At 37.2% G+C, this 25,352-nt stretch overlaps 1 protein-coding gene across 3 annotated transcripts in view; it reads left to right on the top strand.

The window, feature by feature from the left end:
- Window positions 1-25,352, top strand: part of SLC25A26 (solute carrier family 25 member 26) — a 143,167-nt gene that overhangs the window by 85,967 nt on the left and 31,848 nt on the right. For all 3 annotated transcript variants that reach the window (XM_081246540.1, XM_081246541.1, XM_081246539.1), the window contains one exon: window positions 24,323-24,367. In XM_081246540.1, the coding sequence (XP_081102666.1) occupies window positions 24,323-24,367 (45 nt within the window). The remainder of the gene's footprint in view (window positions 1-24,322; window positions 24,368-25,352) is intronic.

Genomic DNA, 25,352 nt, shown 5'->3' with positions numbered 1-25,352 from the left:
AAAGTCCTATTAAGATGAAAATTCAAAGAATGACTTACTTCATAGCAAACGTTTTTCTTTATAGTTAGACTTCAACCCTTTTTCCTCTGAAGTTTTATTTAATGTGAAAACCTGTTTCTAAGAGGCGTTCCTTATGTGAATCAGTGTTAGAGCTTTGTGGTTTTAAACTCGGCACATGTGGGCTAATGCATTACCTACCAATAAGTAGGAGATCAGCTGTGGCTTATATATATTCCTGAACAGCTCACATGTTTTCAGATGATTCATTGTTATCCTGTGTCCTTTAATCATGGGACTCTAAAAGGTTTGCCATCTGACACACTTATGTTTCCTATTTAACAAAACTTCCATTCATCTAAAGCTGCTGAAGTCATCTTCTACATTACAGAATTTTTACCTTAAAGAAAACTCAGTGTTCAAGAAATAGCTTAGGTGTCTTTATAAGAGTATTATACATTGTTTAATCAATAAAATTGTGTGTCAATGAAACACCATTATGTTTCTCCTTAAGGTATTCTTTTATAAGTATTTGCATTTATATTTTAATCGTAATTTCCCATTTGTTGTCTAAATGGCCCCGTTTAAAATGTTTTAAGAAAATATTAACATTTTCTTACCGTATTATGAGAAAAGCATATCTTTAAGGAAAAATTACCCTATGAGCAGGTGATTTACAATATTGTTTTCTTTTGGCTAACCTTGTTAAAACCCAAAATATGTGCAGTTTTTTTAAAAGCTGCATTAGAATTAGTAATATATTATAACCTATTTTTAAGGTATACAAAGTGCTTCAAACAGTGCCTGGCACATAGTGACCACTAAAGGTTTGCTGTTATTACTCTTACCTTGATTTTAAAGATGGAAAAGATGGAAATGAAGGAAATTTTTTGATTCTTACCCTGAAATTCTGTCTTGTCAATGGTCATTATGATAAAATTGTTTCCTCTAAAATTCTCTGCAAAAGATTTTCTTTCTTCATATTTAATTTCTGTGTATGCCATAATTTGTTTTTCCACACTTTCTCCTTTTGGGGTTCCTCTGTAGATTTTTTTAAACATGTCTTACTTAAGAACCTCTTCCTTTTCTTAAAACTCTACATCTGTAAACCAAATAATTTATAAAGCCATTGAAATTTTATGTGTCTGAGTGGTACTAAATTTTTTTCCCCAGGAGCAAGCTGTATTGTATGCCAGTTTAATAATGAAGAACACTGTAGTGAATTTGCTTTTAAAAAGTTCCCCCTTTTTTCCCCATTTCCACTCCCCTCCCTTGTAAGAGTGAATGTGTTAGACAAAATTGAGATGAGTTTCCATTAGGGTTTTTCAAGGAATTTTTCATTATAAAGGAATTGTATGTTTATTACATTTTAAAATATAAGTAAGTTGAAAGAAGAAAACCACTAAAAGACAATTAGTTTTAATATTTTGTGGAAAATTGTTCCATTATTTTTTCCTTTGTTTTAACATTGATTTAGATGGTGATTGTAAGTCAGCTTCTATAATAAAGAGCTATGGCATTTATCCTTCTATTTTAGTATGTTTTTCTGAGATATGTTCATACATTTAAGAAGTATTTATTGAGGACCTGCTATATACCAGGTGCTGTTCAAGGGACTTTGATTCATTAAGTTACCCCACCCCTACCCCATCTTTAACTTCCCTACTTTCTCCTAATCTTGCAGTCTGCTCCTGACTTTAGGAGTTTCCAGTAAGTTGGCCTGAAAAGGATGTGGTTTGTAAGAGGAAAAGAGCCATCAAAGATGACTCCAAGGTCCATCCAGTTGGCCTATACAACTGGACTTTTATAGTTACTTTAAGATGGGAGAAACCGTAGGTAGAGTAGGTTTGGGAGGAAGATCAGGAGTTGAGTTTGGACACGCTCGATTTAAGATATCTGTTAGGCATCCACATGCAAATGTTGAGTAGGCAGGTGTGAAATAATAGAAAATATATATTTTGCTCACAGTCCCTGGTTTCTGGCATGGAGATCCTAAAACCCTTACATGTTTGTAAGTAGTAAGAACACTAAGAGCATCTTATGTTCTAATATTTGGTCTTTGACCCCAGTTCACAAGAGCTTCTAAATCCCTTAGAATTTCTTGGGTGATAGGAGTGTCTTTTGTTCTAATGAGGCAACTCCTGATGGGCTCCTGGGTGAGGGTGGTCACTAGAGAGACCAAGCCGTGATTGAAAACTTGAAACTTTCCACCTCACACTCCATCCTCCAGGGAGTAGAGAGGGACTGGAGGCTTAAGCTAATGACCCGTCATGACTCTGTGATGTAACCTCCGTAAAACCCAAAGTACGGGCTTTGGGGAGCTTCCAGGTTGAACACATGCATGTAGCCTGAGAGTGGTGCACCCCAGCTCCATGGGAACAGAAACTCAAGACTCCGGAGACCTCACTCTATGTATCTCTTCATCTGCCTGTTCATACGTCTGAACAGAAGTGTTTTACTGAGGCCTGTGAGCTGTTCTAGCAAATGATTGAATCCGAGGCCTGGGGATGCGGGTAGGGTGGTTATGTGTCACGGAAACCTCCAGTTTGCAGCCAAGTTGGACAGAAGGTGTAAGTAATCTGAGGACCCACCTTTTTACTTGAGTTGGCATCTGAAGTGGAGGGCAGTCTTGTGAGGCTGACCCCTTAACGTGGGGTTTTCTGCTTTAACTACCTGGAGTTGAATCCAGTTGAATTATAGGACACTCACCTGGTTTCACAGAGAATTGCTCGTGTGGGAATAAAACCTCACACATATGGTGTCAGAAGTGTCGTAACTGTGGTAGATATTTCTGTGACTTTGTTCTATTTCTGACACTTTATTTTTTGCAACAGTTTTACATGTACAGAATTATCGCCAAGATACTATAGAGTTACCATATACCCTGTACAGCTTCCCGTTATTAATCTTACATCAGTATGGTACATTGGTTGTGATGAATGAACTAATAGCGATACATTGTTGTTAACTAACGTCTATCCTTGATTCAAGTTTCCTTAGTTTCTACCTAATTCCACGATATCACATTACGTTTAGTTTTCATGTCTCTGTAGGCTCTTCTAGGTTGTGTCAGTCTCTAAGACTTTGTTTTTGATGATCTTGACAGTTTTGAGGAGTTCTGGTCAACTCCTCTGGTCGTAGAATGCCTGTCTATTGGGATTTGTCTCATGCTTAGACTGATGTTAGGGTACATGCTACCTACTTGACTTATCCCTGTTAATGTTGACCTTGACCACCTGGCTGAGGTAGTGCTTGTCTACATACAGGGTTTCTCCACTGGGAAGTTACTCTGTCCTTTTCCCACACTGTCCTCCTTAGAAGGAAGTCACTGTGTGCAGCCCACACTTAAGGAGTAGGGACTTATGCTCCACCTTCTTGAGGGCAGGGCATCTACATGAATTATTTGGAATTCTTCTGTACAGGTTTGTCTCTTCCCCCTAATTTAATCATTTATTCAGTCATTTATTAGTATGATTCCTGGAGGTTTATTTTATACTTTGGATTCCAATCCAATACTACTGTATTTATTTTACTGTTTGAATTGTTCTAGTTTGAACTATTGGGTACTCTTTCCCTTGGCTCCTCCGTCCCTCTGACATATCCTGTTCAATGTGAGTGTTGGGGCTTTGTTTTTGTTTTTTTGGTTTTGAGTATTTTCTTAATTTCTGGCGTTACAAGATGCTCATCATCCTGTAAATTTCCTGTCCTAGCAGTAGAATCCTGCCCTGGTTTTCCCTCCACTGCCAACCTTTTTTAATTTTTTTTCTCTTTCTCTGTTTTCTCTAAAACATTTTTTGAATGCTTGAAATGTGTTCACCGTTTGTGGTAGGCACTAGGGCTCCAGGGTGACACAGGATAAATTCCATACTACTTTTCCTGACATCTCAGACATCCTGTCCTGGTATATCTTTGTAATTTTTACCTTTTCTTTTTAAATTTTATAATGTTTTCTTCATGTATTCAAAACATATGTGTTTTACGCTTTATAAAAGATGGCTTACATATGATACATATTTTTCTATGCTTTGTTTTTCTTTCTTTTAAAAAATAGCTAAAGAAGGCCCTTCATGTAAGCCATTAGAGTTCTGATTCATTCTTTTAAATGGCTGCTTACTGTTTTCTGGTAGGGGATTATTTTCCTGAATCCAACTCTTTCCCTGTTAATGGCATTCACATAGTTTGCTTCTAGGCATTAGTCACTATGAACAGTGTTGCAGTAAACATCCCTGAACAGAAATGCTTTATTTCTGTGGGATGAATTTTTCGGAGTGGGTTTGATGTATCTAAAGATATGTTTTTAAATAGTTGTTTCTATATTACAGTATTCTTTTAAAACTAGCAATTCACACATCCACAAGGAATGTCTGAGAGGACCCTTTCCCTTGCATTCCTGTCTGCAGCAGGAACAGATCTTATCAATTTTGCAGATGTGGTTTATGTTCAGTGATACCTCCTTCGTAGTTCAGTTTGCATTGCTCTGAGTTTGTCGTCTTGTTTGTTTGTTGGCTATACTGACCACTGGGAATTACTCTTCTGTGAATTTGCTTCTTTTTTGTCCTTTGCCATTTTTTTCCTGGGTGCTCATCTTGTCAGTTTGTAAGAGTTCTTTGTATTTGTGAATATTAAGCCTGTGTCCTCCATATTGGAAATATTTCCCCTAAATCTTTTGTCTGTTCTTTTGCATTTTCTGTTGTTTGCTATAGAAATTTAAAATGTTTTTTGTAGTAAATATGCCTGTCTTCTCATTTGTAGCTTCTGGGTTTAAGGTCTCTTAGATTTTTTTTTTTCCCCTCAGGGTTTTTATCAAAACAAAAATTTTTAATTTAATTTTTATTTTATATTGTGATGTAGTGGATTTACAATGTTGTGTTAGTTTCAGGTGTACAGCAAAGTGGTTCAGTTTTATATATATATATATAAACACCCCCCCACACACACACGCACATACACACACATATCCATTCTTTTTCAGATTCTTTCCCCATATAGCTTATTACAGAATATTGAGTAGAGTTCCCTGTGCTATACAGTAGGTTCTTGTTGATTATTTTATATGTAGTAGTGTGTATATGTTTATTCCAACCTCCTAATTTCTCCCTCCCCCCGCCACCTTTCCCCTTTGGTAACCGTAAGTTTGTTTTCAAAGTCTGTGAGTCTGTTTCTGTTTTGTAAATAAGTTCATTTTTATCATCTTTTTAGATTCCACATATAAGTGATATCATATGATATTTGTCTTTCTCTATCTGACTTACTTCGCATAGTATGTTAATCTCTAGGTCCATCCATGTTGCTGCAAATGGCATTATTTCATTCTTTTTTATGGCTGAATAATATTCCATTGTATATATGTACCACATCTTCTTTATCCATTCCTCTGATGATGGACATCTAGGTTGTTTCCATGTCTTGGCTATTGTAAATAGTGCTGCAGTGAACATTGGGGTGCGTGTAGCTTTTTGAATTATGGTTTTCTCTGGATATATGCCCAGGAGTGGGATTGCTGGGTCATATGGTAGTTCTATTTTTTGTTTTTCAAGGAACCTCCATACTGTTCTCCATAGTGGTTGTACCAATTTACATTCCCACCAGCAGTGTAGGAAGGTTCCCTTTTCTCCACACCATCTCCAGCATTTACTGTTTGTAGACTTTTTGAGGATGGCCATTTTGACTGGTGTGAGGTAAAACCTCACTGTAGTTTTGATTTGCATTTCTCTAATAATTAGCGATGTTGAGCATCTTTTCATGTGCCTTTTGGCCGTCTGTATATCTTATTTGGAGAAATATCTATTTAGGTTTTCTGCCCATTTGTTGATTGGGTTGTTTTTTTTTTTTTGATATTGGGCTGCATGAGCTGTTTATATATTTTGGAGATTAATCCCTTGTCGGTCACTTTGTTTGCAAATATTTTCCCCCGTTTTGTGGATTGTCTTTTCGTTTTCTTTATGGTTTCCTTTGCTGTGCAAAAGTTTTTAAGTTTAATTAGGTCCCATTTGTTTATTTTTGTTTTTATTTTCATTACTCTAGGAAATTGATATATTCAAAAAGATATTGCTGTGATTTATCTCAAAGAGTGTTGTGCCTATGTTTTCCTGTAAGAGTTTTATAGTATCCTGTCTTATATTTAGGTCTTTTATCTATTTGGAGTTTATTTTTGTTTATGGTGTTAGGGAGTGTTCGAATTTCATTCTTTTAAATGTTGCTGTCCAGTTTTCCCAGCACCACTTATTGAAGAGACTGTCTTTTCTCCATTGTATATTCTTGCCTCCTTTGTTGTAGATTAATTGACCATAGGTGCATGTGTTTATTTCTGGGCTTTCTGTCCTGTTCCATTGATCTATATATTTTTTTGTGTGTGCCAGTTTTGTGTCTGAAGTTAGGGAACCTCATTCCTCAAGCTCTGTTTTTTTTGTTTTTTTTCCCCTCAGGATTGCTTTGGCTATTCTGGGTCTTTTGCATTTCCATGCAAATTTTTAAATTTTTTGTTCTAGTTCTGTGAAAAATACCATTGGTAATTTGATAGGGATTGCATTGCATCTGTAGATTGCCTTGGGTAATATAGTCATTTTGACAGTATTGATTCTTCCAATCCAAGAACATGGTATATCTTTCCATCTGTGTCATCTTTGATTTCTTTCATCAGTGTCTTATAGTTTTCAGAGTACAGGTCTTGTGCCTAAGGTGGGCTTATTCCTAGGTATTTTATTCTTTTTGATGTGATGGTAAATGGGATTGTTTCCTTAATTTCTCTTTCTGATCTTTTGTTGTTAGTTTATAGAAATGCAAGAGATTTCTTTATATTTTGTATCCTGCAACCTTACCGAATTCATTGATGAGCTCTAGTAGTTTTTTAGCAGCATCTTTGGTCTAGTGTTTATATTCTGTACCTGGAGTAAGATGGGGTTCTGTTTTCTTCTAGTTGCCCATAGTGTATTATGCTAGCACCTTTCTCTACCTTTTCGTAAATTAAATTCTCATATGTGTTGAAATTTATTACTTGGTTCACTATTCCGTTGTGTTAATAGTTTTATCTACTTTTAGACTAATAATGTATTTATTTGTTTAAAGTAGCTTTATAGTATATTCTTATATCTGAACCTGAATTCTGCTTCCCCCTTGCTCTTCTTTTTCAAAATATTCTTGACTGTGCATGTGTATATTTTCTTCTATATAAATGTTAAGATCAGTATACAATTTTTAAAGGATAGTTTTATAGCTGAAAGAATATTAAATATATGTATTAAGCTTGGGAGAACTGACAAGAATACAGTATAATTTCTACATTTTTTTCAGACCTTGTTTGATGTCTTCTGATATAATTTCATAATTCTGTTCGTATATTATATGTCATATGCCCCTGTTTTGAATTTATCCTTAGGTATTTTCTAGTTTTTGTTACTGTTGTGAATGGAGGCCCCCTACCCCCCTTTTCTTTTTAGGAGCTTATTGATAGAATAGTTTTAAAAGATACTGACTTTTTAATTTTCTCAGTTACCAGCCATATTACCCAGTTTTCTGATTAAACCTAGAACTGTTTTACTAGAAACTCTTGGGTTTCCTGTGGCATGTGAGTAAAAAGGTCTTTTTCCTTCTCCTTTCCTCCTCTCTTTTTCTTGTATTCCTACCAGTTATTGTATTTTCATGTCTTACTGTGTTCCCCACACCCATTAAGGAATGTTCACTAATACTGCTGACAGCAGGCATCCCTATCTAGTTTGTTTTTTATTCATTTAACTGCTAAGGTTTTGGTTGGGTATAGGTTTATAAGATGTCTTCTTCATAAATCATGGCTTTTATCATTACTTAAGGACACTTAAAAAGATACCATTTAGTCATTTTAACCTTCTAAAACTAATTCCTGTGCCTATCCTTTTATTTTAAGCATTGCTTTATCATTTTGTATTATTTTAAACAGAATATAACTTGGTCTTTTAATGGAATAATTTTCTTTCTTCACTTGTTGTATAAATAGTTTTTCTTTTAACTTGCTTTGTTTGTTATGTAGTTTAACTTGTGGTTTCTGTTTCTTTTTTAAATTTTTGCTGGTTTGATCAAGTTATCTTGCATTTGTTGTTGTTGTTTTTACTTTAAAAATTGCTACACATTTCCATCCCATTAATAATTACCTTTTCTGTACTCATCATTAGAAATACTTACTTACCATTATTTGAAAATGAGATGCTAGTGATTTCTCCCCACCAACTTGACTTTAATATGATTGGCTCATTTTTATACCTCCTCCATCCACCCCTCCTCAATAAGGTGAGAACTTGAGACTATTTCACTCTACTCCATACCTAGCTGAGATCTTTAGGATACTTTTACTCCTATTTTTAGTCCCTCTCTCACCTCCTAGATTCTCCTGAGATAGTTGAATACTTTCAGTTCACTGCTTACTAGATATTGCTTTGCTGTATATTTGTGTCAAGAACTCTGATTTAGAATTTATTACATGCTGCTGAACAGTTAATAATTACTCATTTGGACTAAACTGTATATAAAACTATCATATTTCATAATTCTAAAAAGCAGGGTTGGTTTTTGTTTTTTGTTTTTGCATTTTAACATCTCTGAAATTAAGGTGTGCCTTATAATTGATGGTTTCCTAGAATTAGATTTACAGTTGTCCTTGGCAGCATTTGTCTTTCTTACGGTTGGTAGGTTCAGCGGAATTGATACAGATACATGAAACTGGATATAGGGAAAGGAAGCAAGTGCAAGTACAAAGTTTTTTCTTACCACTGCTCTCTCTGATGTCCTCCCCCAGAAGGTCTCTGTTCTAATCTGTTTGTTCTTTGTCAGAATTCTTTCACAGATATTTTCCTATATGAGGTTTGTGGGTGGTACATTTTCTGAGTATCCATCCATCTCTTTTACCTTCCAGGTGTAGTGTTTGGTGGGCATTACCATTTTTCCCTCAGTAGTCTGTTAGAGCTATTGCTGTAGCTTCCAACGTTGTATATGAGAAGTCTGATGCCTCTCTGAATTGTCTCCTCTGTAAGTTCTTGCTCCCTCCAAGCTTGTATATTCTTGTATATAAGCTTATATAGTTCAGGAATTTACAAGGTTACGCCTAGATCGGTGTCTAGAGTAAAGTGAGCTCTTTAAATCGACAGATTGAGGTCTTTCTTTGGTCCAAGAAAATTTTCTTCTGTTGTGTTCTGATATTGCCTCTCCTCTGTTGGTTCATCTTTCTTCTGCTAGAACTGCTGTTTATCACATTAAATCTGTCTTCCAAGTCTCTTATCTTTTCTACCATTATTTCTGTTTTGCCGCTTTGAGCTATTTTTTCCATTTGATCTTCCAGACCACAAATTTGGAGCTTTGCCACAATCCGTTCTTTCCTTCAGTTAATATACTGTATTGTTTATTTGGAAAGTCTTGTTTTTCAATGCAGGAAGACTTCTCTCTGGTGTGGTTAAATCTCCCTAAGGTCCCGTATTATTTTTCTGACCCCTATTGGTTTCTCTCACTTCAAACAACTATTTTTAGCCATGGGTTTGTTCCCTTTGTCTTGACTGATCACTGTCTCTTTGGATGCTCAACCTTCTTACATGTTGTCATATTTTTCTTGTCAGCTCATCAGGGTCTAGTTTTGGTCTTGGCCTCTAATGAAGCCGGGAGACATGCCCCCATGCCCCACCCCCGCCCTCACCCCCTCCCAAGGGCCATAAGTTCTCCATGGGCCAGGCTTTTTCTAGAAGCATTAATTTACAGTCCTTGTTCTAGGCTAGTTCCAAGACACTAGTCCTTAGGCACTAGGCCCAGCTCCTAGAAACTAAAAAAACATATTTTTCAGTTCCCTCCTCTATACTCTGAGGAACCCAAGCCTTCAGTTTTGTTTAGCTGTCTGCAGGCTCCAGAACTATATCTGTTGCAGCAGATAAATTGAAAATGGAGTGGGGGTAAAGGGGGGTGTGAGTTCATGTCATTGTATTCCCAGGATCTTCTTTGAGCCTGGATTTTTAATTTTTTCATTCCCTTAATGGTTGTGGATATGTGCTTTTGCCTAGACTTACCAACAATGGGGAGAAAAGCATTAGGCATGGAAGTTGGAAGATCTGTGGGATAAATTATATCATAGTTCTCAGTTCTGCTTATTTCCCTGTAAGATTATCTGTTATGTTTCCCTGCCTGTGGTTAAGTGATCTGCAGTGCCTCCCTGTCCCATAGTCAGGCTTGGCCTTAGGACTTGTTTTGGTCCATGAATGTGTGTGGAAATGACAGTGTTCTAGTTCTGAACAGAGCTTTAAGAGGCATAACAAGTTTCTATCAGCCCTGTAGCTTCTGCCTTTTGCCTTGAGAATGACATGTCTCATAAGGTCTGTTCCTTCTGATTGGGTCTTGGAACGAGAAGACACGTGGAGCAAAAGCCACAGCCTGGGGACAGCCACAGCCACCCTGTAGCTGACATGTCATGTGAATGGGAAAAACAGTGTATTGTATGCCCCGGAGATTTGAGGGTTGTTTTGATACTGCAGCAAGGCTGACTGATAAAATCTGCTTTAATTTCTTGTTCCTTTTTTTATTAGCTAGTATGTTGTTTTTTCCCATCTTAAAAAAAAAAACTGTATCAGATGCTAAAGTCTGTTCTCTCTCTCTCATCTCTCTCTCTCTCTTTTTTTTTTTTTTGCCTGCGCTGGGTCTTCGTTGCTGTGCATGGGCTTTCTGTAGTTGTGGCGAGCAGGGGCTACTCTTCGTTGCGGTGTGCAGGCTTCTCATTGCAGTGGCTTCTCTTGTTGTGGAGCACGGGCTCTAGGCATGTGGCATGTGGGATCTTCCTGGACCAGGGATGGAACCCGTGTCCGCTGCATTGGCAGGCAGATTCTTAACCCCTGGGTCACCAGGAAGTCCCTCTCCTAATCTCTTAGTTGGCTGATAAGCATAAACTAGTGTTGTAATTATGGTCAAACACTGATTACCTGTGGTAGAGTATTGACAAATTATGTAATAGTACTCAACCCATGTAACTGAACTTGAAGAACAGGTAACCAGTAAAGCGGGGACAGTGTCTTCTGGCAGTTTATTACACTCACTTATCTAATGCCTTAAACTCTACTGGAAATGATTCTTCTGGAAGCATGGCTTTTCTTCAGTTGTACCAAGTAGATTATTTATAGTTCTCAACACCTGGGCTTTAATGCTGTTTTCTATTATCATAAATAAATAAGAGATAATTGGAGAAGCATTTATAGAGTGGCTTTCCAAAGCTTCTATTTCTTGGGCTGTATAAGTGTGTGTGTGTGTGTGTGTGTGTGTGTGTGTGTACCCACATATTTCTCTATTATTGACTTCACTAACAAATATAATGAATGGGATCTATTTTTATATTTTTTCCCTTTTGTATTTAATTGATATACACTTTTCTTTTTTCTTATCATTCAGCTCTCAAAGCACTGTTCTAGCGAATACTTTTAGATCAATAGTTCATGAGTGGAGAGAGTATTCATTGGACTATGAGCCAGAAAACCTGGGTTCTACCCTAATCCTGCCACCAGCCTTTTTCCCTGCCTTCTCTTCTTCCATTCCTTTGCCTTTCCTCCATTCACTCATGTAGTAAATAGTTACTGAGCACTGTTGGGCCAGGCAGTGGGAGATAATGAGAAGTAAGCAAGTAAGACACCTGTACCTTCCTGCCCTTATCAAGCCTACTGCCATCTTTTCTTCTGCTCTCCCATCCCCTCTTCCTTCTGACCATACTGTAACTTTGTCAGCGCCCCACTTGTGATGAGGCTCCTGGTTGTCGTTTTATGTTAATGGGGCTGCTTTCAAATTTGCTTTTACTGCCACTGGATTATTTTGGGAAGGTTGAGGGTGATGCTGGGAGAGGAAGGAAGGTAGGTGGGAGGGAGGGATGGAGGGAGCAAGTGAGCTACCTGCACAGCCTAACCACTATACAAATTTTTTACTTTTCATGATTTTTTTTTTTTTTTTTTTTTTTTTTTGCGGTACGCGGGCCTCTCACTGTTGTGGCTTCTCCCGTTGCAGAGCACAGGCTCCGGACGCGCAGGCTCAGCGGCCATGGCTCACGGGCCCAGCCGCTCCACAGGATGTGGGATCTTCCCAGACCGGGGCACGAACCCATGTCCCCTGCATTGGCAGGCGGACTCTCAACCAGTGCGCCACCAGGGAAGCCCCATGATTTTTTTTAAGTTGTAATTTTGCCTAAATACCTAAAGGATGTACCTATACAAATGTTTTGAATGTTAGGTGAGATGTTTATTGCTCTTGGCTAGTCTTTTAAATCGTATTTATCTAATTTTATTTTAACTTTTTAGAGTTTGGGAAGCCATCAGTTAGAACATCTTTATTACCAAAAACCAAATTGCTTCAGAAATGAGGAAAACCTGGATAAATAAGCATGTGCCTTAGTTAAGAAGGACAGTTGGTGATACGATAGTCTACTCTGTATTGTAGAACTTCTTGAGGAATTGGTTACTCATTTTTCTTTGCTTTCTGAGTCACGAGCTAACTGGGCTGCTGGAACGGAAGGAGGGAGTGGTAGGTGGGAGAGACAGCTGAACTCTACTTGCTAAAGCCATTCTCAGCTGCAGAAAAACATCTTAAGAACAACCTGATTATATTTTGTAAGGGATTAAAGTTGCCTGCAAATGCTAACTGAGAACATCTGTTTCCTGACCCTGTGCCAGAGTCCTCACCTCTTGACAGGAATTCTGGTTTTGAAATTCTGAGTCTCAGGCACCTCCTTCAATTACTCTTTGGCTGTTTCCTTAAAAGACTTAAATCAACACTGCCTAACATGTTGGAAGTGACTCTGAAGAACTGAAAATGAACTTCTTTGCTTTGTATACTCAAAAAGAAAATTCAGGTTTCATTAATAAGAATCGTCCCAATTGCTGAATGATTATCATAAGAATTGTGGGGTGATCCATAGTTCATTAAAGAAGCCAGGAAAATAAATGGAAAGGAATCAGTGTATATGTGTATGTGTGTATATTTATATAAAGATAGATTTTATTTAACTTTCTTGAATTAAATGGAAAACTTTAAAAAGTATTTCTAATTTTATTTCTTAAGAATCCCAGCTAACAAAAATAGTTCTTTTTTTTTTTTTTAAAGATAGGGCACAACTTGTGTATACTTGTGACCTTATATTTATATTCTGTAAGTCAGACATATATTGGTAATTCTTGATACCATAATTCTACTGCATAAGTAATTGTTTACAGACCCCTGGAAGCAGGATTAAATCTTAATGCAAGTATTAAACATTTGCTCAGAGTCAGTTGATGTTGAATGATGTGTTAGAATTATTCACTAGATATGTGAAAGCCAATGTGATACTGTGATTTTTATTTTGATTGATCTGTTAAATGATACCTAAAGGAAGATAACTTTGGGCTCTGATATTCCTGAATATTAATACTGGGCATTTATAAGGATGATTATGCTGATGAAGGGTTAATGTTGGGCATTAGCCTTCCACGTTGTTATTAGGTATGTTTAGAAATTATGTATTTACTATCTGTATGATATATCTAGAATCTCCTACGTATCAGAATGATTGATTAAACAAAAATAGTGTTTTATGAGGGATGAAATTGGACATCAACTATTAAGGGATAGTTAAATGTTATAAAATACTATGCAATGGTCAGAAATGACAGATCTATATTGATCAACATGGAAATATCACTAGACATTGTTCAGGGAAACTTTTAAATTTTGGAACTGTATGTATACTAACGTTTAATTGAAAGAAAAAAACAAAACTAAACCTAAGTATGTTGAGATAAATGAGAATATTTGAAGAGATTATAGTTGAAAAATTCCCTAATATGGGAAAGGAAATAGTTAATCAAGTCCAGGAGGCACAGAGAGTCCCATACAGAATAAATCCAAGGAGAAATATGCCAAGACACGTATTAATACATCCTAAACTATTAGTGTCACTTAACTTTGGTTAACTGGAGATAGGAAGCCCGCTTTGACCTTTAGTTCTAGGCTTCTGTATATGAATTTTAATAATCGTGCTTTACTTGCACACTTTTTTTTTAACTTAAGAAAAATTTAAATCATATGCAAGGTAAACGAATAGTATAACAAACCCCAAAGTGCTCATCACCAAGCTTTGACAGTTATCAGTATTCTGTCATTTTTATTCATCTATATCTCTACCCACTCTTCACTGTGATTACTACTGTATTTTTCATAGTATATTTGTAGATAACATTTGTCTGCGTTGAAATGCACACATCATAGATGTACACTTTTGAAGAATGGATATACTCATGTAATCCACACCCCTGATATGATATTGAATATTTCCATATCTCTAGAATGTTTTCTGATATCCCATCCCAGTTACTCTGCCCACTCAGGTTAGTTTTGCCTTTTCCTTGAACTTTCTATAAATAGAGTCTTGTAGTATAAATCCTTTTTGTGTCTGGCTTCTTTTACTTGATATGGTGTGTGTGAGAATCATCAGTGTTACAGCATGTATCAGTAGTTCTTTCCACTTTATTCTTAATATTCCATTGTATGAATATACCACAATTTGTATAGCTTTTCTTCTGTTGATGGACATTAACGATTGTGATTAAGGCTGCTTTGACATTCACGTACAAATCTCATTGTGGACATATATTGTCATTGCTCTTGAATAAGTACCTAGGAGTGGAATTTCTGGATCAAATAAAAACTTAGCAAACCCCTTTAGAAAGTGATTGTTCCATTTTAAGTTCCCATTGTCAAAATCTGAGAATTGTGGTTGCTCCACACCCCTACGATTATTTGGTTTTGTCAGTCTTTTTTGTTTCAGCCAGTTTAGTGGTTGTATAATGGCATCTCAATGTGTGCTTTTTAAAAAATAGTTTTTAAATTGTGGTAAAATAGATATCACATGAAATTTGCTAGTTTAACCACTTTAGGTGTACACTGCAGTATAATTGACAATGTGGTGCAATCATCAGTACAGTCTACTCCCCAACTTTTTCATCATTGCAAACAGAAACTCTGTACTCATAAACCAATCACTCCCTACTCTCCTCTTTCCTGAGCCCCATAACTTTTAATCTAGTTTTTGTCTAAGTTTGCCTATTCTAGCTATTTCATGTAAATGGAATCATAGAATATTTGTCCTTTTGTATCTGGCTTTTTCACATAGCATGATGTTTTCAGGGTTCATCCATATTGTAGCATACATATATCAGAACTTCATTCCTTTTTATGACTGAATAATATTCCACTGTAGGGACAGACCACATTTTGTTTATCCATTTATTTATTTGTTGATGAACACTTGGGTTATTTGTGTTGTCAGTAATGCTGCAATGAAGATTGGTGTACAGCTATCTGTTTGAGTCCCTGGTTTTGGCCATATACCTAAGAGTGGAATTGCCAAGTTGTATGTTTAACTTTGGGGGGAAACACCAGATTGTTTTCTCAGTGTGTTTTAATGAACACTTCCCTGATGACTAATGATGTTGAATATCTTTTTTGTGCTTACATTAGTGATTTGTGTAATTTTCTTTGTGAAGTGCTTGTTCAAGTCTTTTGTGCATTTTAAAAATTGGGTTGTTTTTCTTTCTTTCTATGATTGAGTTTTGAAAGTCCTTTATTCTGAATAGAAGTCCTTTTTTTCAGATATGTGTTTTGTGAATATTTTCTTTTAGTCCGTGGCTTGTCTTTTTAGTAACAATATCTTGAAAAATTTTTTAATTTCAAAATTTTGATAAAATATACATAATACATACCATTTTAACCATTTTGAAGTGTACAATTCAGTTAAATGTTTTTACATTGTTGTACAGTTGTCTTCAAAACACTTTTCATTTTGCGAACCTGAAGCTCTTAAACTTGTGTAATAATCATTAAACAACAACTCCCCTTTCCCATCTTAACCCAGACCCCCCGCCCCCTGGCAGCCACCATTCTACTTTGTGTGCCTATGAATTTCACTATGCTAAATACCTCATATAAGTGGAATCCTTCAATATTTGTCTTTTTCTGACTGGCTTGTTTCACTTACCATAATGTCCTCCAGGTTCATCTGTTCTGTAACATGTCAGAATTACCTTCTTTTTTTTTTTTTTTTTTGTGGTATGTGGGCCTCTCACTGCTGTGGCCTCTCCCATTGCGGAGCACAGGCTCCGGACGCACAGGCTCAGCGGCCATGGCTCACGGGCCCAGCCGCTCCGTGGCATGTGGGATCTTCCCGGACCGGGGCACGAACCCGTGTCCCCTGCATCGGCAGGCAGACTCTCAACCACTGCGCCACCAGGGAAGCCCAGAATTACCTTCTTTTTAAGGCTGAATAGTATTTTGTTGTATGTATATCTCATATTTTGTGTATCCTTTCATCCATAAGTGGACACTTGGGTTGCTTCCACCTTTTGGCTATTCTGAATAATGCTACTATGAAAATAAATGTACAGATCTTTCTCTGAGACCTTGCTTTCAATTCTTTACTGTATATACCCAGAAGTAGAATTGCTGAATCACATGGTAATTCTATTTTTAATATTTTGAGGAACTGCCGTACTGTTTTCCAAGTGGCTACTCCATTTTACATTCTCACCAATACAGGACGGGGTTCCAGTTTCTCCACATCCTTGTCCATACTTGTTTCCTTCCTCCCTCCCTCCCTCTCTCCCTCCCTTCCTTCCTTCCTTCCTTCCTTTCCTCTTTCCCTATCTCTTTCCCTCTCTTTCTCTTTCTTTCATAGTAGTTTCATAATGAGTGATATCTCATTTTGGTTTTGATTTGCATTTCCCTCATAATTAGTAATGTTGGGCATCTTTTCATGTGCGTGTTGGCTATTTGTATATCTTTTGGGGAGAAATGTCTATTCAGATCCTTTGCCCATTTGAAAAATAGGATTTTGTGTTACTGTTGAGTTGTAGAAGTTGTTTATGTATTCTGAATATTAACTCTTTATCAGACTGATGATTTGCAAATATTTTCTCCCATTCCATAGGTTGCCTTTTCAATCTGTTGATCTTGTCCTTTGATGCAAAGTTTGAAATTTTAATGTAGTCCCATTTGTCTAGTTTTGTTGCCTGTGGATTGGTGTGATATCCAATAAATCATTGCCGAATCTAATATCATGAAGGTTTTCCCCTCTTCTAAGAGTTTTATGGTTTTGGGTCTTACATTTAGATCTTTGATTCATTTGGAGTTAATTTTTTGTATATAGTGTAATGTAAGCGTCCAACTTGATTCCTTTGCATGTGAATATACATTTTCCTAACACTGCTAGTTGAAGGAATTGTCCTTTCCCCATTGAGTGGTCTTCGCACTCTTGTCAAAGATCATTTGAACATATATGCAAGGATTTATTTCTGGGCTCTTCATTCTGTTCCATTGTCTGTATGTCTGTGTTGGTGCCACTACCATCCTGTTTTGCTTACTATTTCTTTGTAGAATTTTTGATACTCTCAGTGCTCCTGCCTCTGAGATCTAATCTTACTTGAGAATCAAACTGCTCACACTCATCTCCTTCCCTATTTTATTTTGATACTCTTGTGTCCATTTAGTGCTTTCTTTGGAAAGATGCTTTTAGAATTTTAGTATGGTTTATAAACCTGAGGAGTGAGTCACTTTAAATTTTTTCTACTTTTAGGTTACTTTCCTTTATTAGGTATACATTCTGCTCTCTTTGTACAGTGCATGTCAATGAATTATAGTTGTTAAATTTAAAAATCAATATTTATAATTAGAATGCTTTCCTGGTATGTCAGATGGCAGCAGACCAGATTTGAATGGGTCTCACCACCTTCTTTTTTTTTTCTTTTTTAAAGAATAGTAGTCACTTTGGGGCAAAATGTTTTCAGGTCTTCAAATTCACTTGTCCTTGGTTACCACTGGGCTTGGATGGAAAAAGGCACAAAGTATTTAACAGGAGAACTGGCTTTGTCATCTTTGCAGCACTAGAATGGAAAACCCGAAATCAAGCACAGAAATTCGGACACTGTCTTGCAACAGAAAGGAGACTCCCCTTTTCATTACTTGTAGGATCCATTGTGTTCTTTGCAGCTTATGATCAAGTCTTATTTTTTTAAAACGTATTGGTATCCTAATTTGATCTGTCCATTGAGCCATAGAATTCTAGAGCTAAATGATACCTTAGAAACCATATCTTCATATCCCTTCAGTTATATTATATATCACATTATTATTTGTTAAAGGACTGTAAGGTTATAGGCATTTATTTTAAGATCATAGGATTATAAGCATTGATTGGCTTCAAGGATAATCTAGTCCAAACACTTGGTAATAGGTAAAGTGTGCTCATAATGTAATTTCGTACCTTCTTTATTTCATTAGTAATGCCCAACACTTCCTTCGCCTGTTCACCACTCAGCTTTCACTTTCTCTACTTCACATGCACTCTCGTATGGAATTATTGCTATGTTTATTACTAGTGGAATCCATGTTGAGTTTTAGCAGGTTTTTTCCCCTCTACATCTGCCTCTTTGATGGTAGCTGAGTTTACTGTTGCTCACTTGTTAGGGCCCTGGGTCTTAACAACCTTATTCAAACAAAACATCTTAAATGGAGGCCTTTAAAAGGTCACAACAGTGAGCCATTTTGTAACTTTTGGTGCAATAAAATGGGTATCTCGTGTTTTGGAATATAAGACCTCTGAGTGCAGCTATTCATTTCATTCATCTATAAAATATTTTAGAATAACAGCTTACATCTGTATGGGGTTTAAAATTCCACGTTTTGAAGAAACATCACTGTTTTGAAACTCCAAACCAGACATGGGGAGGGAACGTGCCTTCTGACCGGCCCCTGTTCTGTAGCAGTTGGGAGGAGAATTTGTTTTAGCCGTGGAGCCATATTTGCTGGCAGTCCTACTGTCACAGGAGTGGAACACATATTCATTATGTCTTCATATTGTAAATGACAAGGCATTCAGTAAGATTTCGCCTTGAAGAATGTTTGAAACATTTTTACACATCAGGAGTTTATCTTATGAGGGATATTTCATTACCAGAAGCCAGAAGTATATTTAAGTACTCAGGCATTTCCAGCACATTGAATTGCCTGAGGCTGTCAAGTAATCTTGTTTTGGAGTGAAGTTGGGCTTTACTGTCGGCTCACGGTTTAAAATAAATACCCAGTAGAACAGTTTTGGCCATTCCAAATGTGTGATTTTAAAAATTACGTCTTTAAACTGAAGGAACAATTTAATGAATAACTTTTAATAGAGGAAAATGGGCAAAATGTCCATCTACAGGATTCAAAATCTGGTATTGTTTATTAAGTACCAAAAAAGTGCCAATAACATACCATTCAGTTTTATGGGTTATTTTAATGAAGAAGTGAAGAAGGCTAACATTCAGTAAGTTACAATAAGTTTTAAGTTACAGGCCTTATTACAATAAGTTATAAGACCTTTTTTCATCCTACAAATGTGAAATATAAGCCCAGGACTCGACGGCTTCACAGGTGAATTCTATCAAACATTTAGAGACGAGCTAACACCTATTCTTCTCAAACTCTTCCAAAGTATAGCAAAGGGAGGAACACTCCCAAACTCATTCTATGAGGCCACCATCACCCTGATACCAAAACCAGACAAAGATGTCACAAAAAAAGAAAACTGCAGGCCAGTATCACTGATGAACATACATGCAAAAATCCTCAGCAAAATACTAGCAAACAGAATCCAGCAACACATTAAGAGGTATAATTACACCGTGATCAAGTAGGATTTATCCCAGGAATGCAAGGATTCTTCAGTATATACAAATCGATCAATGTGATACACCATATTAACAAATTGAAGTATAAAAACCGTGTGATAACCTCAATAGATGCAGAAATAGCTTTTGACAAAATTCAGTACCCATTTATGATAAAAACTCTCCAGAAGGTAGGTATGGAGGAAATTTACCTCAACATAATAAAGACCATATATGACAAACCCACAGCCAACATTGTTCTCAATGGTGAAAAACTGAAACCATTTCCACTAAGATCAGGAGCAAGACAGGGTTGCCCACTCTCACCACTATTATTCAACATAGTTTTGGAAGTTTTAGCCACAGCAATCAGAGAAGAAAAAGAAATAAAAAGAATCCAAATCGGAAAAGAAGAAGTAAAACTGTCACTATTTGCAGGTGACATGATACTATACATAGAGAATCCTAAAGATGCTACCAGAAAACTACTAGAGCTAATCAACAACTTTGGTAAAGTAGCAGGATACGAAATTAATGCACAGAAATCTCTTGCATTCCTATACACTAACGATGAAAAATCAGAAAGAGAAATCAAGGAAACACTCCCATTTACCATTGTAACAAAAAGAATAAAATACCTGGGAATAAACCTACCTAGGGAGACAAAAGACCTGTATGCAGAAAACTATAAGACACTGATGAAAGAAATTAAAGACGACACAAACAGATGGAGAGATATACCATGTTCTTGGATTGGAAGAATCAACATTGTGAAAATGACTATACTGCTCAAAGCAATCTACAGATTCAACGTGATGCCTATCAAACTACCAATGGCGTTTTTCACAAAACTAGAACAAAAAATTGCACAATTTGTATGGAAACATGAAAGACCCTGAATAGCCAAAGCAATCTGGAGAAAGAAAAATGGAGCTGGAGGAATCAGGCTCCCTGACTTCAGACTATACTACAAAGCTACAGTAATCAAGACAGTATGGTACTGGCACAAAAACAGAAATATAGATCAATGGAACAGGATAGAAAGCCCAGAGAGAAACCCATGCACATATGGTCACCTTATCTTTGATAAAGGAGGCAAGAATATACAATGGAAAAAAGACAGCCTCTTCAGTAAGTGGTGCTCGGAAAACTGGACAGCTACATGTAAAAGAATGAAACTAGAACACTCCCTAACACCATACATAAAAATAAACTCAAAATGGATTAAAGACTTAAATGTATGGCCAGACACTATCAAACTCTTAGAGGAAAACACAGGCAGAACACTCTATGACATAAACCACAGCAAGATCCTTTTTGACCCACCTCCTAGAGAAATGGAAATAAAAACAAAAAGAAACAAATGGGACCTAATGAAACTTACAAGCCTCTGCACAGCAAAGGAAACCATAAACAAGACGAAAAGACAACCCTCAGAATGGGAGAAAATATTTGCAAACGAAGCAACCAACAAAGGATTAATCTCCAAAATAGACAGGCAGCTCATGCAGCTCAATATCAAAAAAACAACCCAATCCAAAAATGGGCAGAAGACCTAAATAGATATTTCTCAAAAGAAGATATACAGATTGCCAACAAACACATGAAAGGATGCTCAACACCACTAATCATTAGAGAAATGCAAATCAAAACTACAGTGAGATATCACCTCACACCGGTCAGAATGGCCATCATCAAAAAATCTACAAACAAAACATGCTGGAAAGGGTGTAGAGAAAAGGGAACCCTCTTGCACTGTTGGTGGGAATGTAAATTGATACAGCCACTATGGAAAACAGTATGGAGGTTCCTTAAAAACTAAAAATAGAACTACCATATGACCCAGCAATCCCACTACTCAGCATATACCCTGAGAAAACCATAATTCAAAAAGAGTCACGCACCACAATGTTCATTGCAGCACTGTTTACAATAGCCAGGACATGGAAGCAACCTAAGTGTCCATCAAGAGATGAATGGATAAAGAAGATGTGGCACATATATACAATGGAATATTACTCAACCATAAAAAGAAATGAAATTGAGTTATTTATAGTGAGGTAGATGGACCTAGAGTCTGTCATACAGAGTGAAGTAAGTCTGAAAGAGAAAAACAAATACTGTATGCTAACACATATATATGGAATCTAAAAAAAAAAAATCATGAAGAACCTAGGGGCAGGACAGGAATAAAGACGCAGATGTAGAGAATGGACTTAAGGACACGGGGAGGAGGAAGGGTAAGCTGGGATGAAGTGAGAGAGTGGCATTGACATATGTACGCTACCAAATATAAAATAGCTAGTGGGAAGCAGCCGCATAGCACAGGGAGATCAGCTTGGTGCTTTGTGACCACCTAGAGGGGTGGGGTAGGGAGGGTGAGAGGGAGATGCAAGAAGGAGGAAGGGATATGGGGATATAAGTATATGTATAGCTGATTCACTTTGTTATACAGCAGAAACTAACACAGCAATGTAAAGCATTTATACTCCAATAAAGATGTTAAAAAAATGTGAAATATTTACATTCTTGTTAAAATGTGACATATTTACAGTTGGGAGGAGAGAGTACAAAGAAGAAAATTAAAGTCATCTCTAATCCCACTAACCCTTAGTCCTCTTTGGTATTTTATTACATATTATACTTTTCAAAAAATGGTGGTCCAGTGGTTAGGACTCATCACTTCCACTGCAGGGGTCCCAGGTTTGATCCCTGGTTGGGGAACTAAGATCCCACAAGCGTGCAGCGCAGCCAAAAAAAAGAAATGAAAACTACACTCAGTCTTTTGGGTTTTGATAATTTAATTGAAAATACAACATTTTAGTGTCAGAATGGACAGTGTCAGATGCCTTCATGTTTTGGTGACAAAAAAGCTCAACTAAATTTGTCTCCTATTATGGAACTTTGATGTACAGGATGGGGTGCTTGCTTATTTATGAAGACAGAATTCTGTGAGATTTTTAATTTGTCAACTTAAACTAGTTTATTGACATTGATTTTTTTTTTTTTTTCCTCTCTCACTGCCATTTCCTGCCTGAATGGAAGGCAGATTTTTCTTTCTGTGACCACTGTCAAGCCCAGGGCCATCATTTCTTCCAGCAGAATAAGACAGATGATGCTAGACTCTTAATTTCTGATTAAATATAAAAATTTTGGAAGTAATTTAGTGCTCTTAATTCATGGGAAGGTAAATACCCATTAATCCCTTCAACATTGTGGTCTCTGACACACACACACACACACACTCACTCACACACTCACTCACATACCCCTCTGCATATTGTTATTGATCAAAGTCCACATTTACTTTTCACTTACAACTGAACTGGATACAGAGCAACTATACTGGGGCCACGACCTGCTTAAGCAGCATCATCCCTTATGTAGGCCCAGTGGATAGTGTGTGGATATTACCTAGGCTAGTGGGTAGGGTCCCCTGGAGTTCAGGTATTTTTATTTTAGGAAATATGGAGGGTGGGGTTCTATTTTAGAATTTTAGAAAGTTTAATTAAAAGCACATAGATTATACTGGGGGTGAATTTATATGCAGATAAATCCAATAAGATGTCTTTTAGGTAGAGTAGTAGTCAGACAGGGGCCTGTAGTCAGACTGTCTGGGCTTTTTACTTCCTGTGTGTTTCAGGCAAGTTAAATAGCATCTCTGAACCTCCATTTCTTGATCTGTAAAATGGGGATGGTAATAATACTCATCTTCCAGGTTTGTTGTGAGGATTCAGTGAAATAAGAACTATGAAGTGCTGATTGGCACAGTGCCTGGCCTGTGAAAAGTGCTTGGTAACAATTCCAACTTATTGCTCTACAGCTAACTGTAAATCCTTAGTCGAAGTATGCTGATTGTCTTCACTGCTAGAGATGACTCTTCTCCCTGACCAAGCTTGAGACTAAATCAGGCTTTCAGGCCCAACTGTGCCCCTGTCTGTTTAGAGCCCTCACTCCTCCACATTGAGCAGCCATTCCTTCCTTCCCACGCCCATGTTGTGTCCCCAGACCTTGCTTCTCAGCTTCCTCCTGCAAGTGGCTCGGTCTGCTTCCTCTTCTTTCTCTCCTCCCATCCACCTGCCTTGTCCCCTCTGTCCTTCCTCACTCCTCTCCCTCCCCTCTCCCTCTCCTTTCCTTCCCTCTCCCCTCCTCCCCGTCTCCGCTCTTCCCTTTCTCCTTTCCTCCCCTTCCCCTCCTTTCCTGCACTACCCCCTTCCTGTGCTCCCCCCACCCACTCTCTCTCCCCCTCCCCGCTTCTCTTTTCAACCCTGACACGTGGCCCGCTGAGGAGCAGACAGCTCAAACTCTTAAGCAGGAAAATGTCACATCTTTAAAGTCTTCGTTACCTGTGATGGAAGATACTTACTTTCTCATTTCTTTAAGCAGCCAGACACTCTTCCTATGGTGCTTCTCTTTCAGTTTCAAGAGGGCATCATTTTGTGTCCCTTGGGCTCAGAAAATTAGTAGATTTTGCAGGCAGTTACCATTTAACTCTTTTTCGAAAAACTATGCATCCTGTACTTATAAATTTGTTTAATGGTAGCTTTATTATGTACATAAAGTTAAAATGAAATAATGTTTCTAAATAATAACTATAGGTTCATATAGTCATGCTAAGCAAACTGATCTTTCCTGCCTAATTTGTTTGATTTTTTTTTTTTTTTCCTCTTCAGATTCCTTTCTCATTGGTCCAGTTTCCCCTGTGGGAGTCCTTAAAAGTAAGTGTTCCAATCTTCATATAAAATTTCTCTCTAATTATCTTATGATCATTAATACCCAGTAGTTTCGGTGTGGAATAGTATAATATTGAGTAGCGGTTTAAAAACTCAAAATTATTAGGAGTTGGAAATATTTTGTGAGTGGGATTTACATGCCAGTTCAGTGTTTTAAACTTGTTTAGGTGTCTGTGGTCTGGGAAGTATGCAGAGCAGGCATAACTGAAATCCTGAGATGTTTAGGGAAAACTTTACTCTCCTCTGTATTGTAACTCTTTTTCCACCCACTTGAATTTTATTTCACTTCACTGTGTGTCTGTGTGTGTGTGTGTGTGTGTAGAGGTTAAGGAATAACAGTGAGGGTAAATGGAAAAGGAAGGAAAGCAAGGCTCTGAATATTTGTAGGCCTAGAAGGCCAAGACCTTCCCGCCCACATCTAATGGTGGGTGGGCGTGGGGAGGGGCTTGGTTTCTGAAGGTCCCTTCTGTCTTTCCTGCTCCCCAGGCCTAGGAACCCTCAGTGAGAAGGAGCAGAGTGTGGGGAGTTGTGAGTCAGCCTTGGACTCATATGTTTAAAAACAAACAATTAAATGAAAATTTGAAAGCCTTTGTTCAAAACATGCAGAGACATTGTATTTGTTTTTCATCTCCTGGTGCAATGATTTCAAAAATTGCGGCTCACGGTATGAATTGTGTGGTGTTTGCCAGCATTTTAAAGACAACAAAAAAAGGGAAAATAATAGCATCTTATGAGGTAAGGTTAAGTCCTGCTTTGTCAAACTTCAGTGTTGCGTGTACATATATACATGCATCTGTGTACTGGGTCGCAATGTGAAATGTATTTCTCACTGTGAATAATGATTAAAAGAATCTGAAAACCCTTGTTCAAATGAAAATGGTTTATAAATGACCAAACTGTAAAATGGCAAAGTACCTAGATAGGCATTTGATAACACAAAAAATAAAGGAATTACTCTCATAATTATATA

The sequence above is a fragment of the Mesoplodon bidens genome, assembly GCF_964165515.1.
Source record: "Mesoplodon bidens genome assembly, chromosome: 10".
NCBI classification, from domain to species: Eukaryota; Metazoa; Chordata; class Mammalia; order Artiodactyla; family Ziphiidae; genus Mesoplodon; species Mesoplodon bidens.
This window is presented reverse-complemented; position numbering and strand designations above follow the sequence as displayed.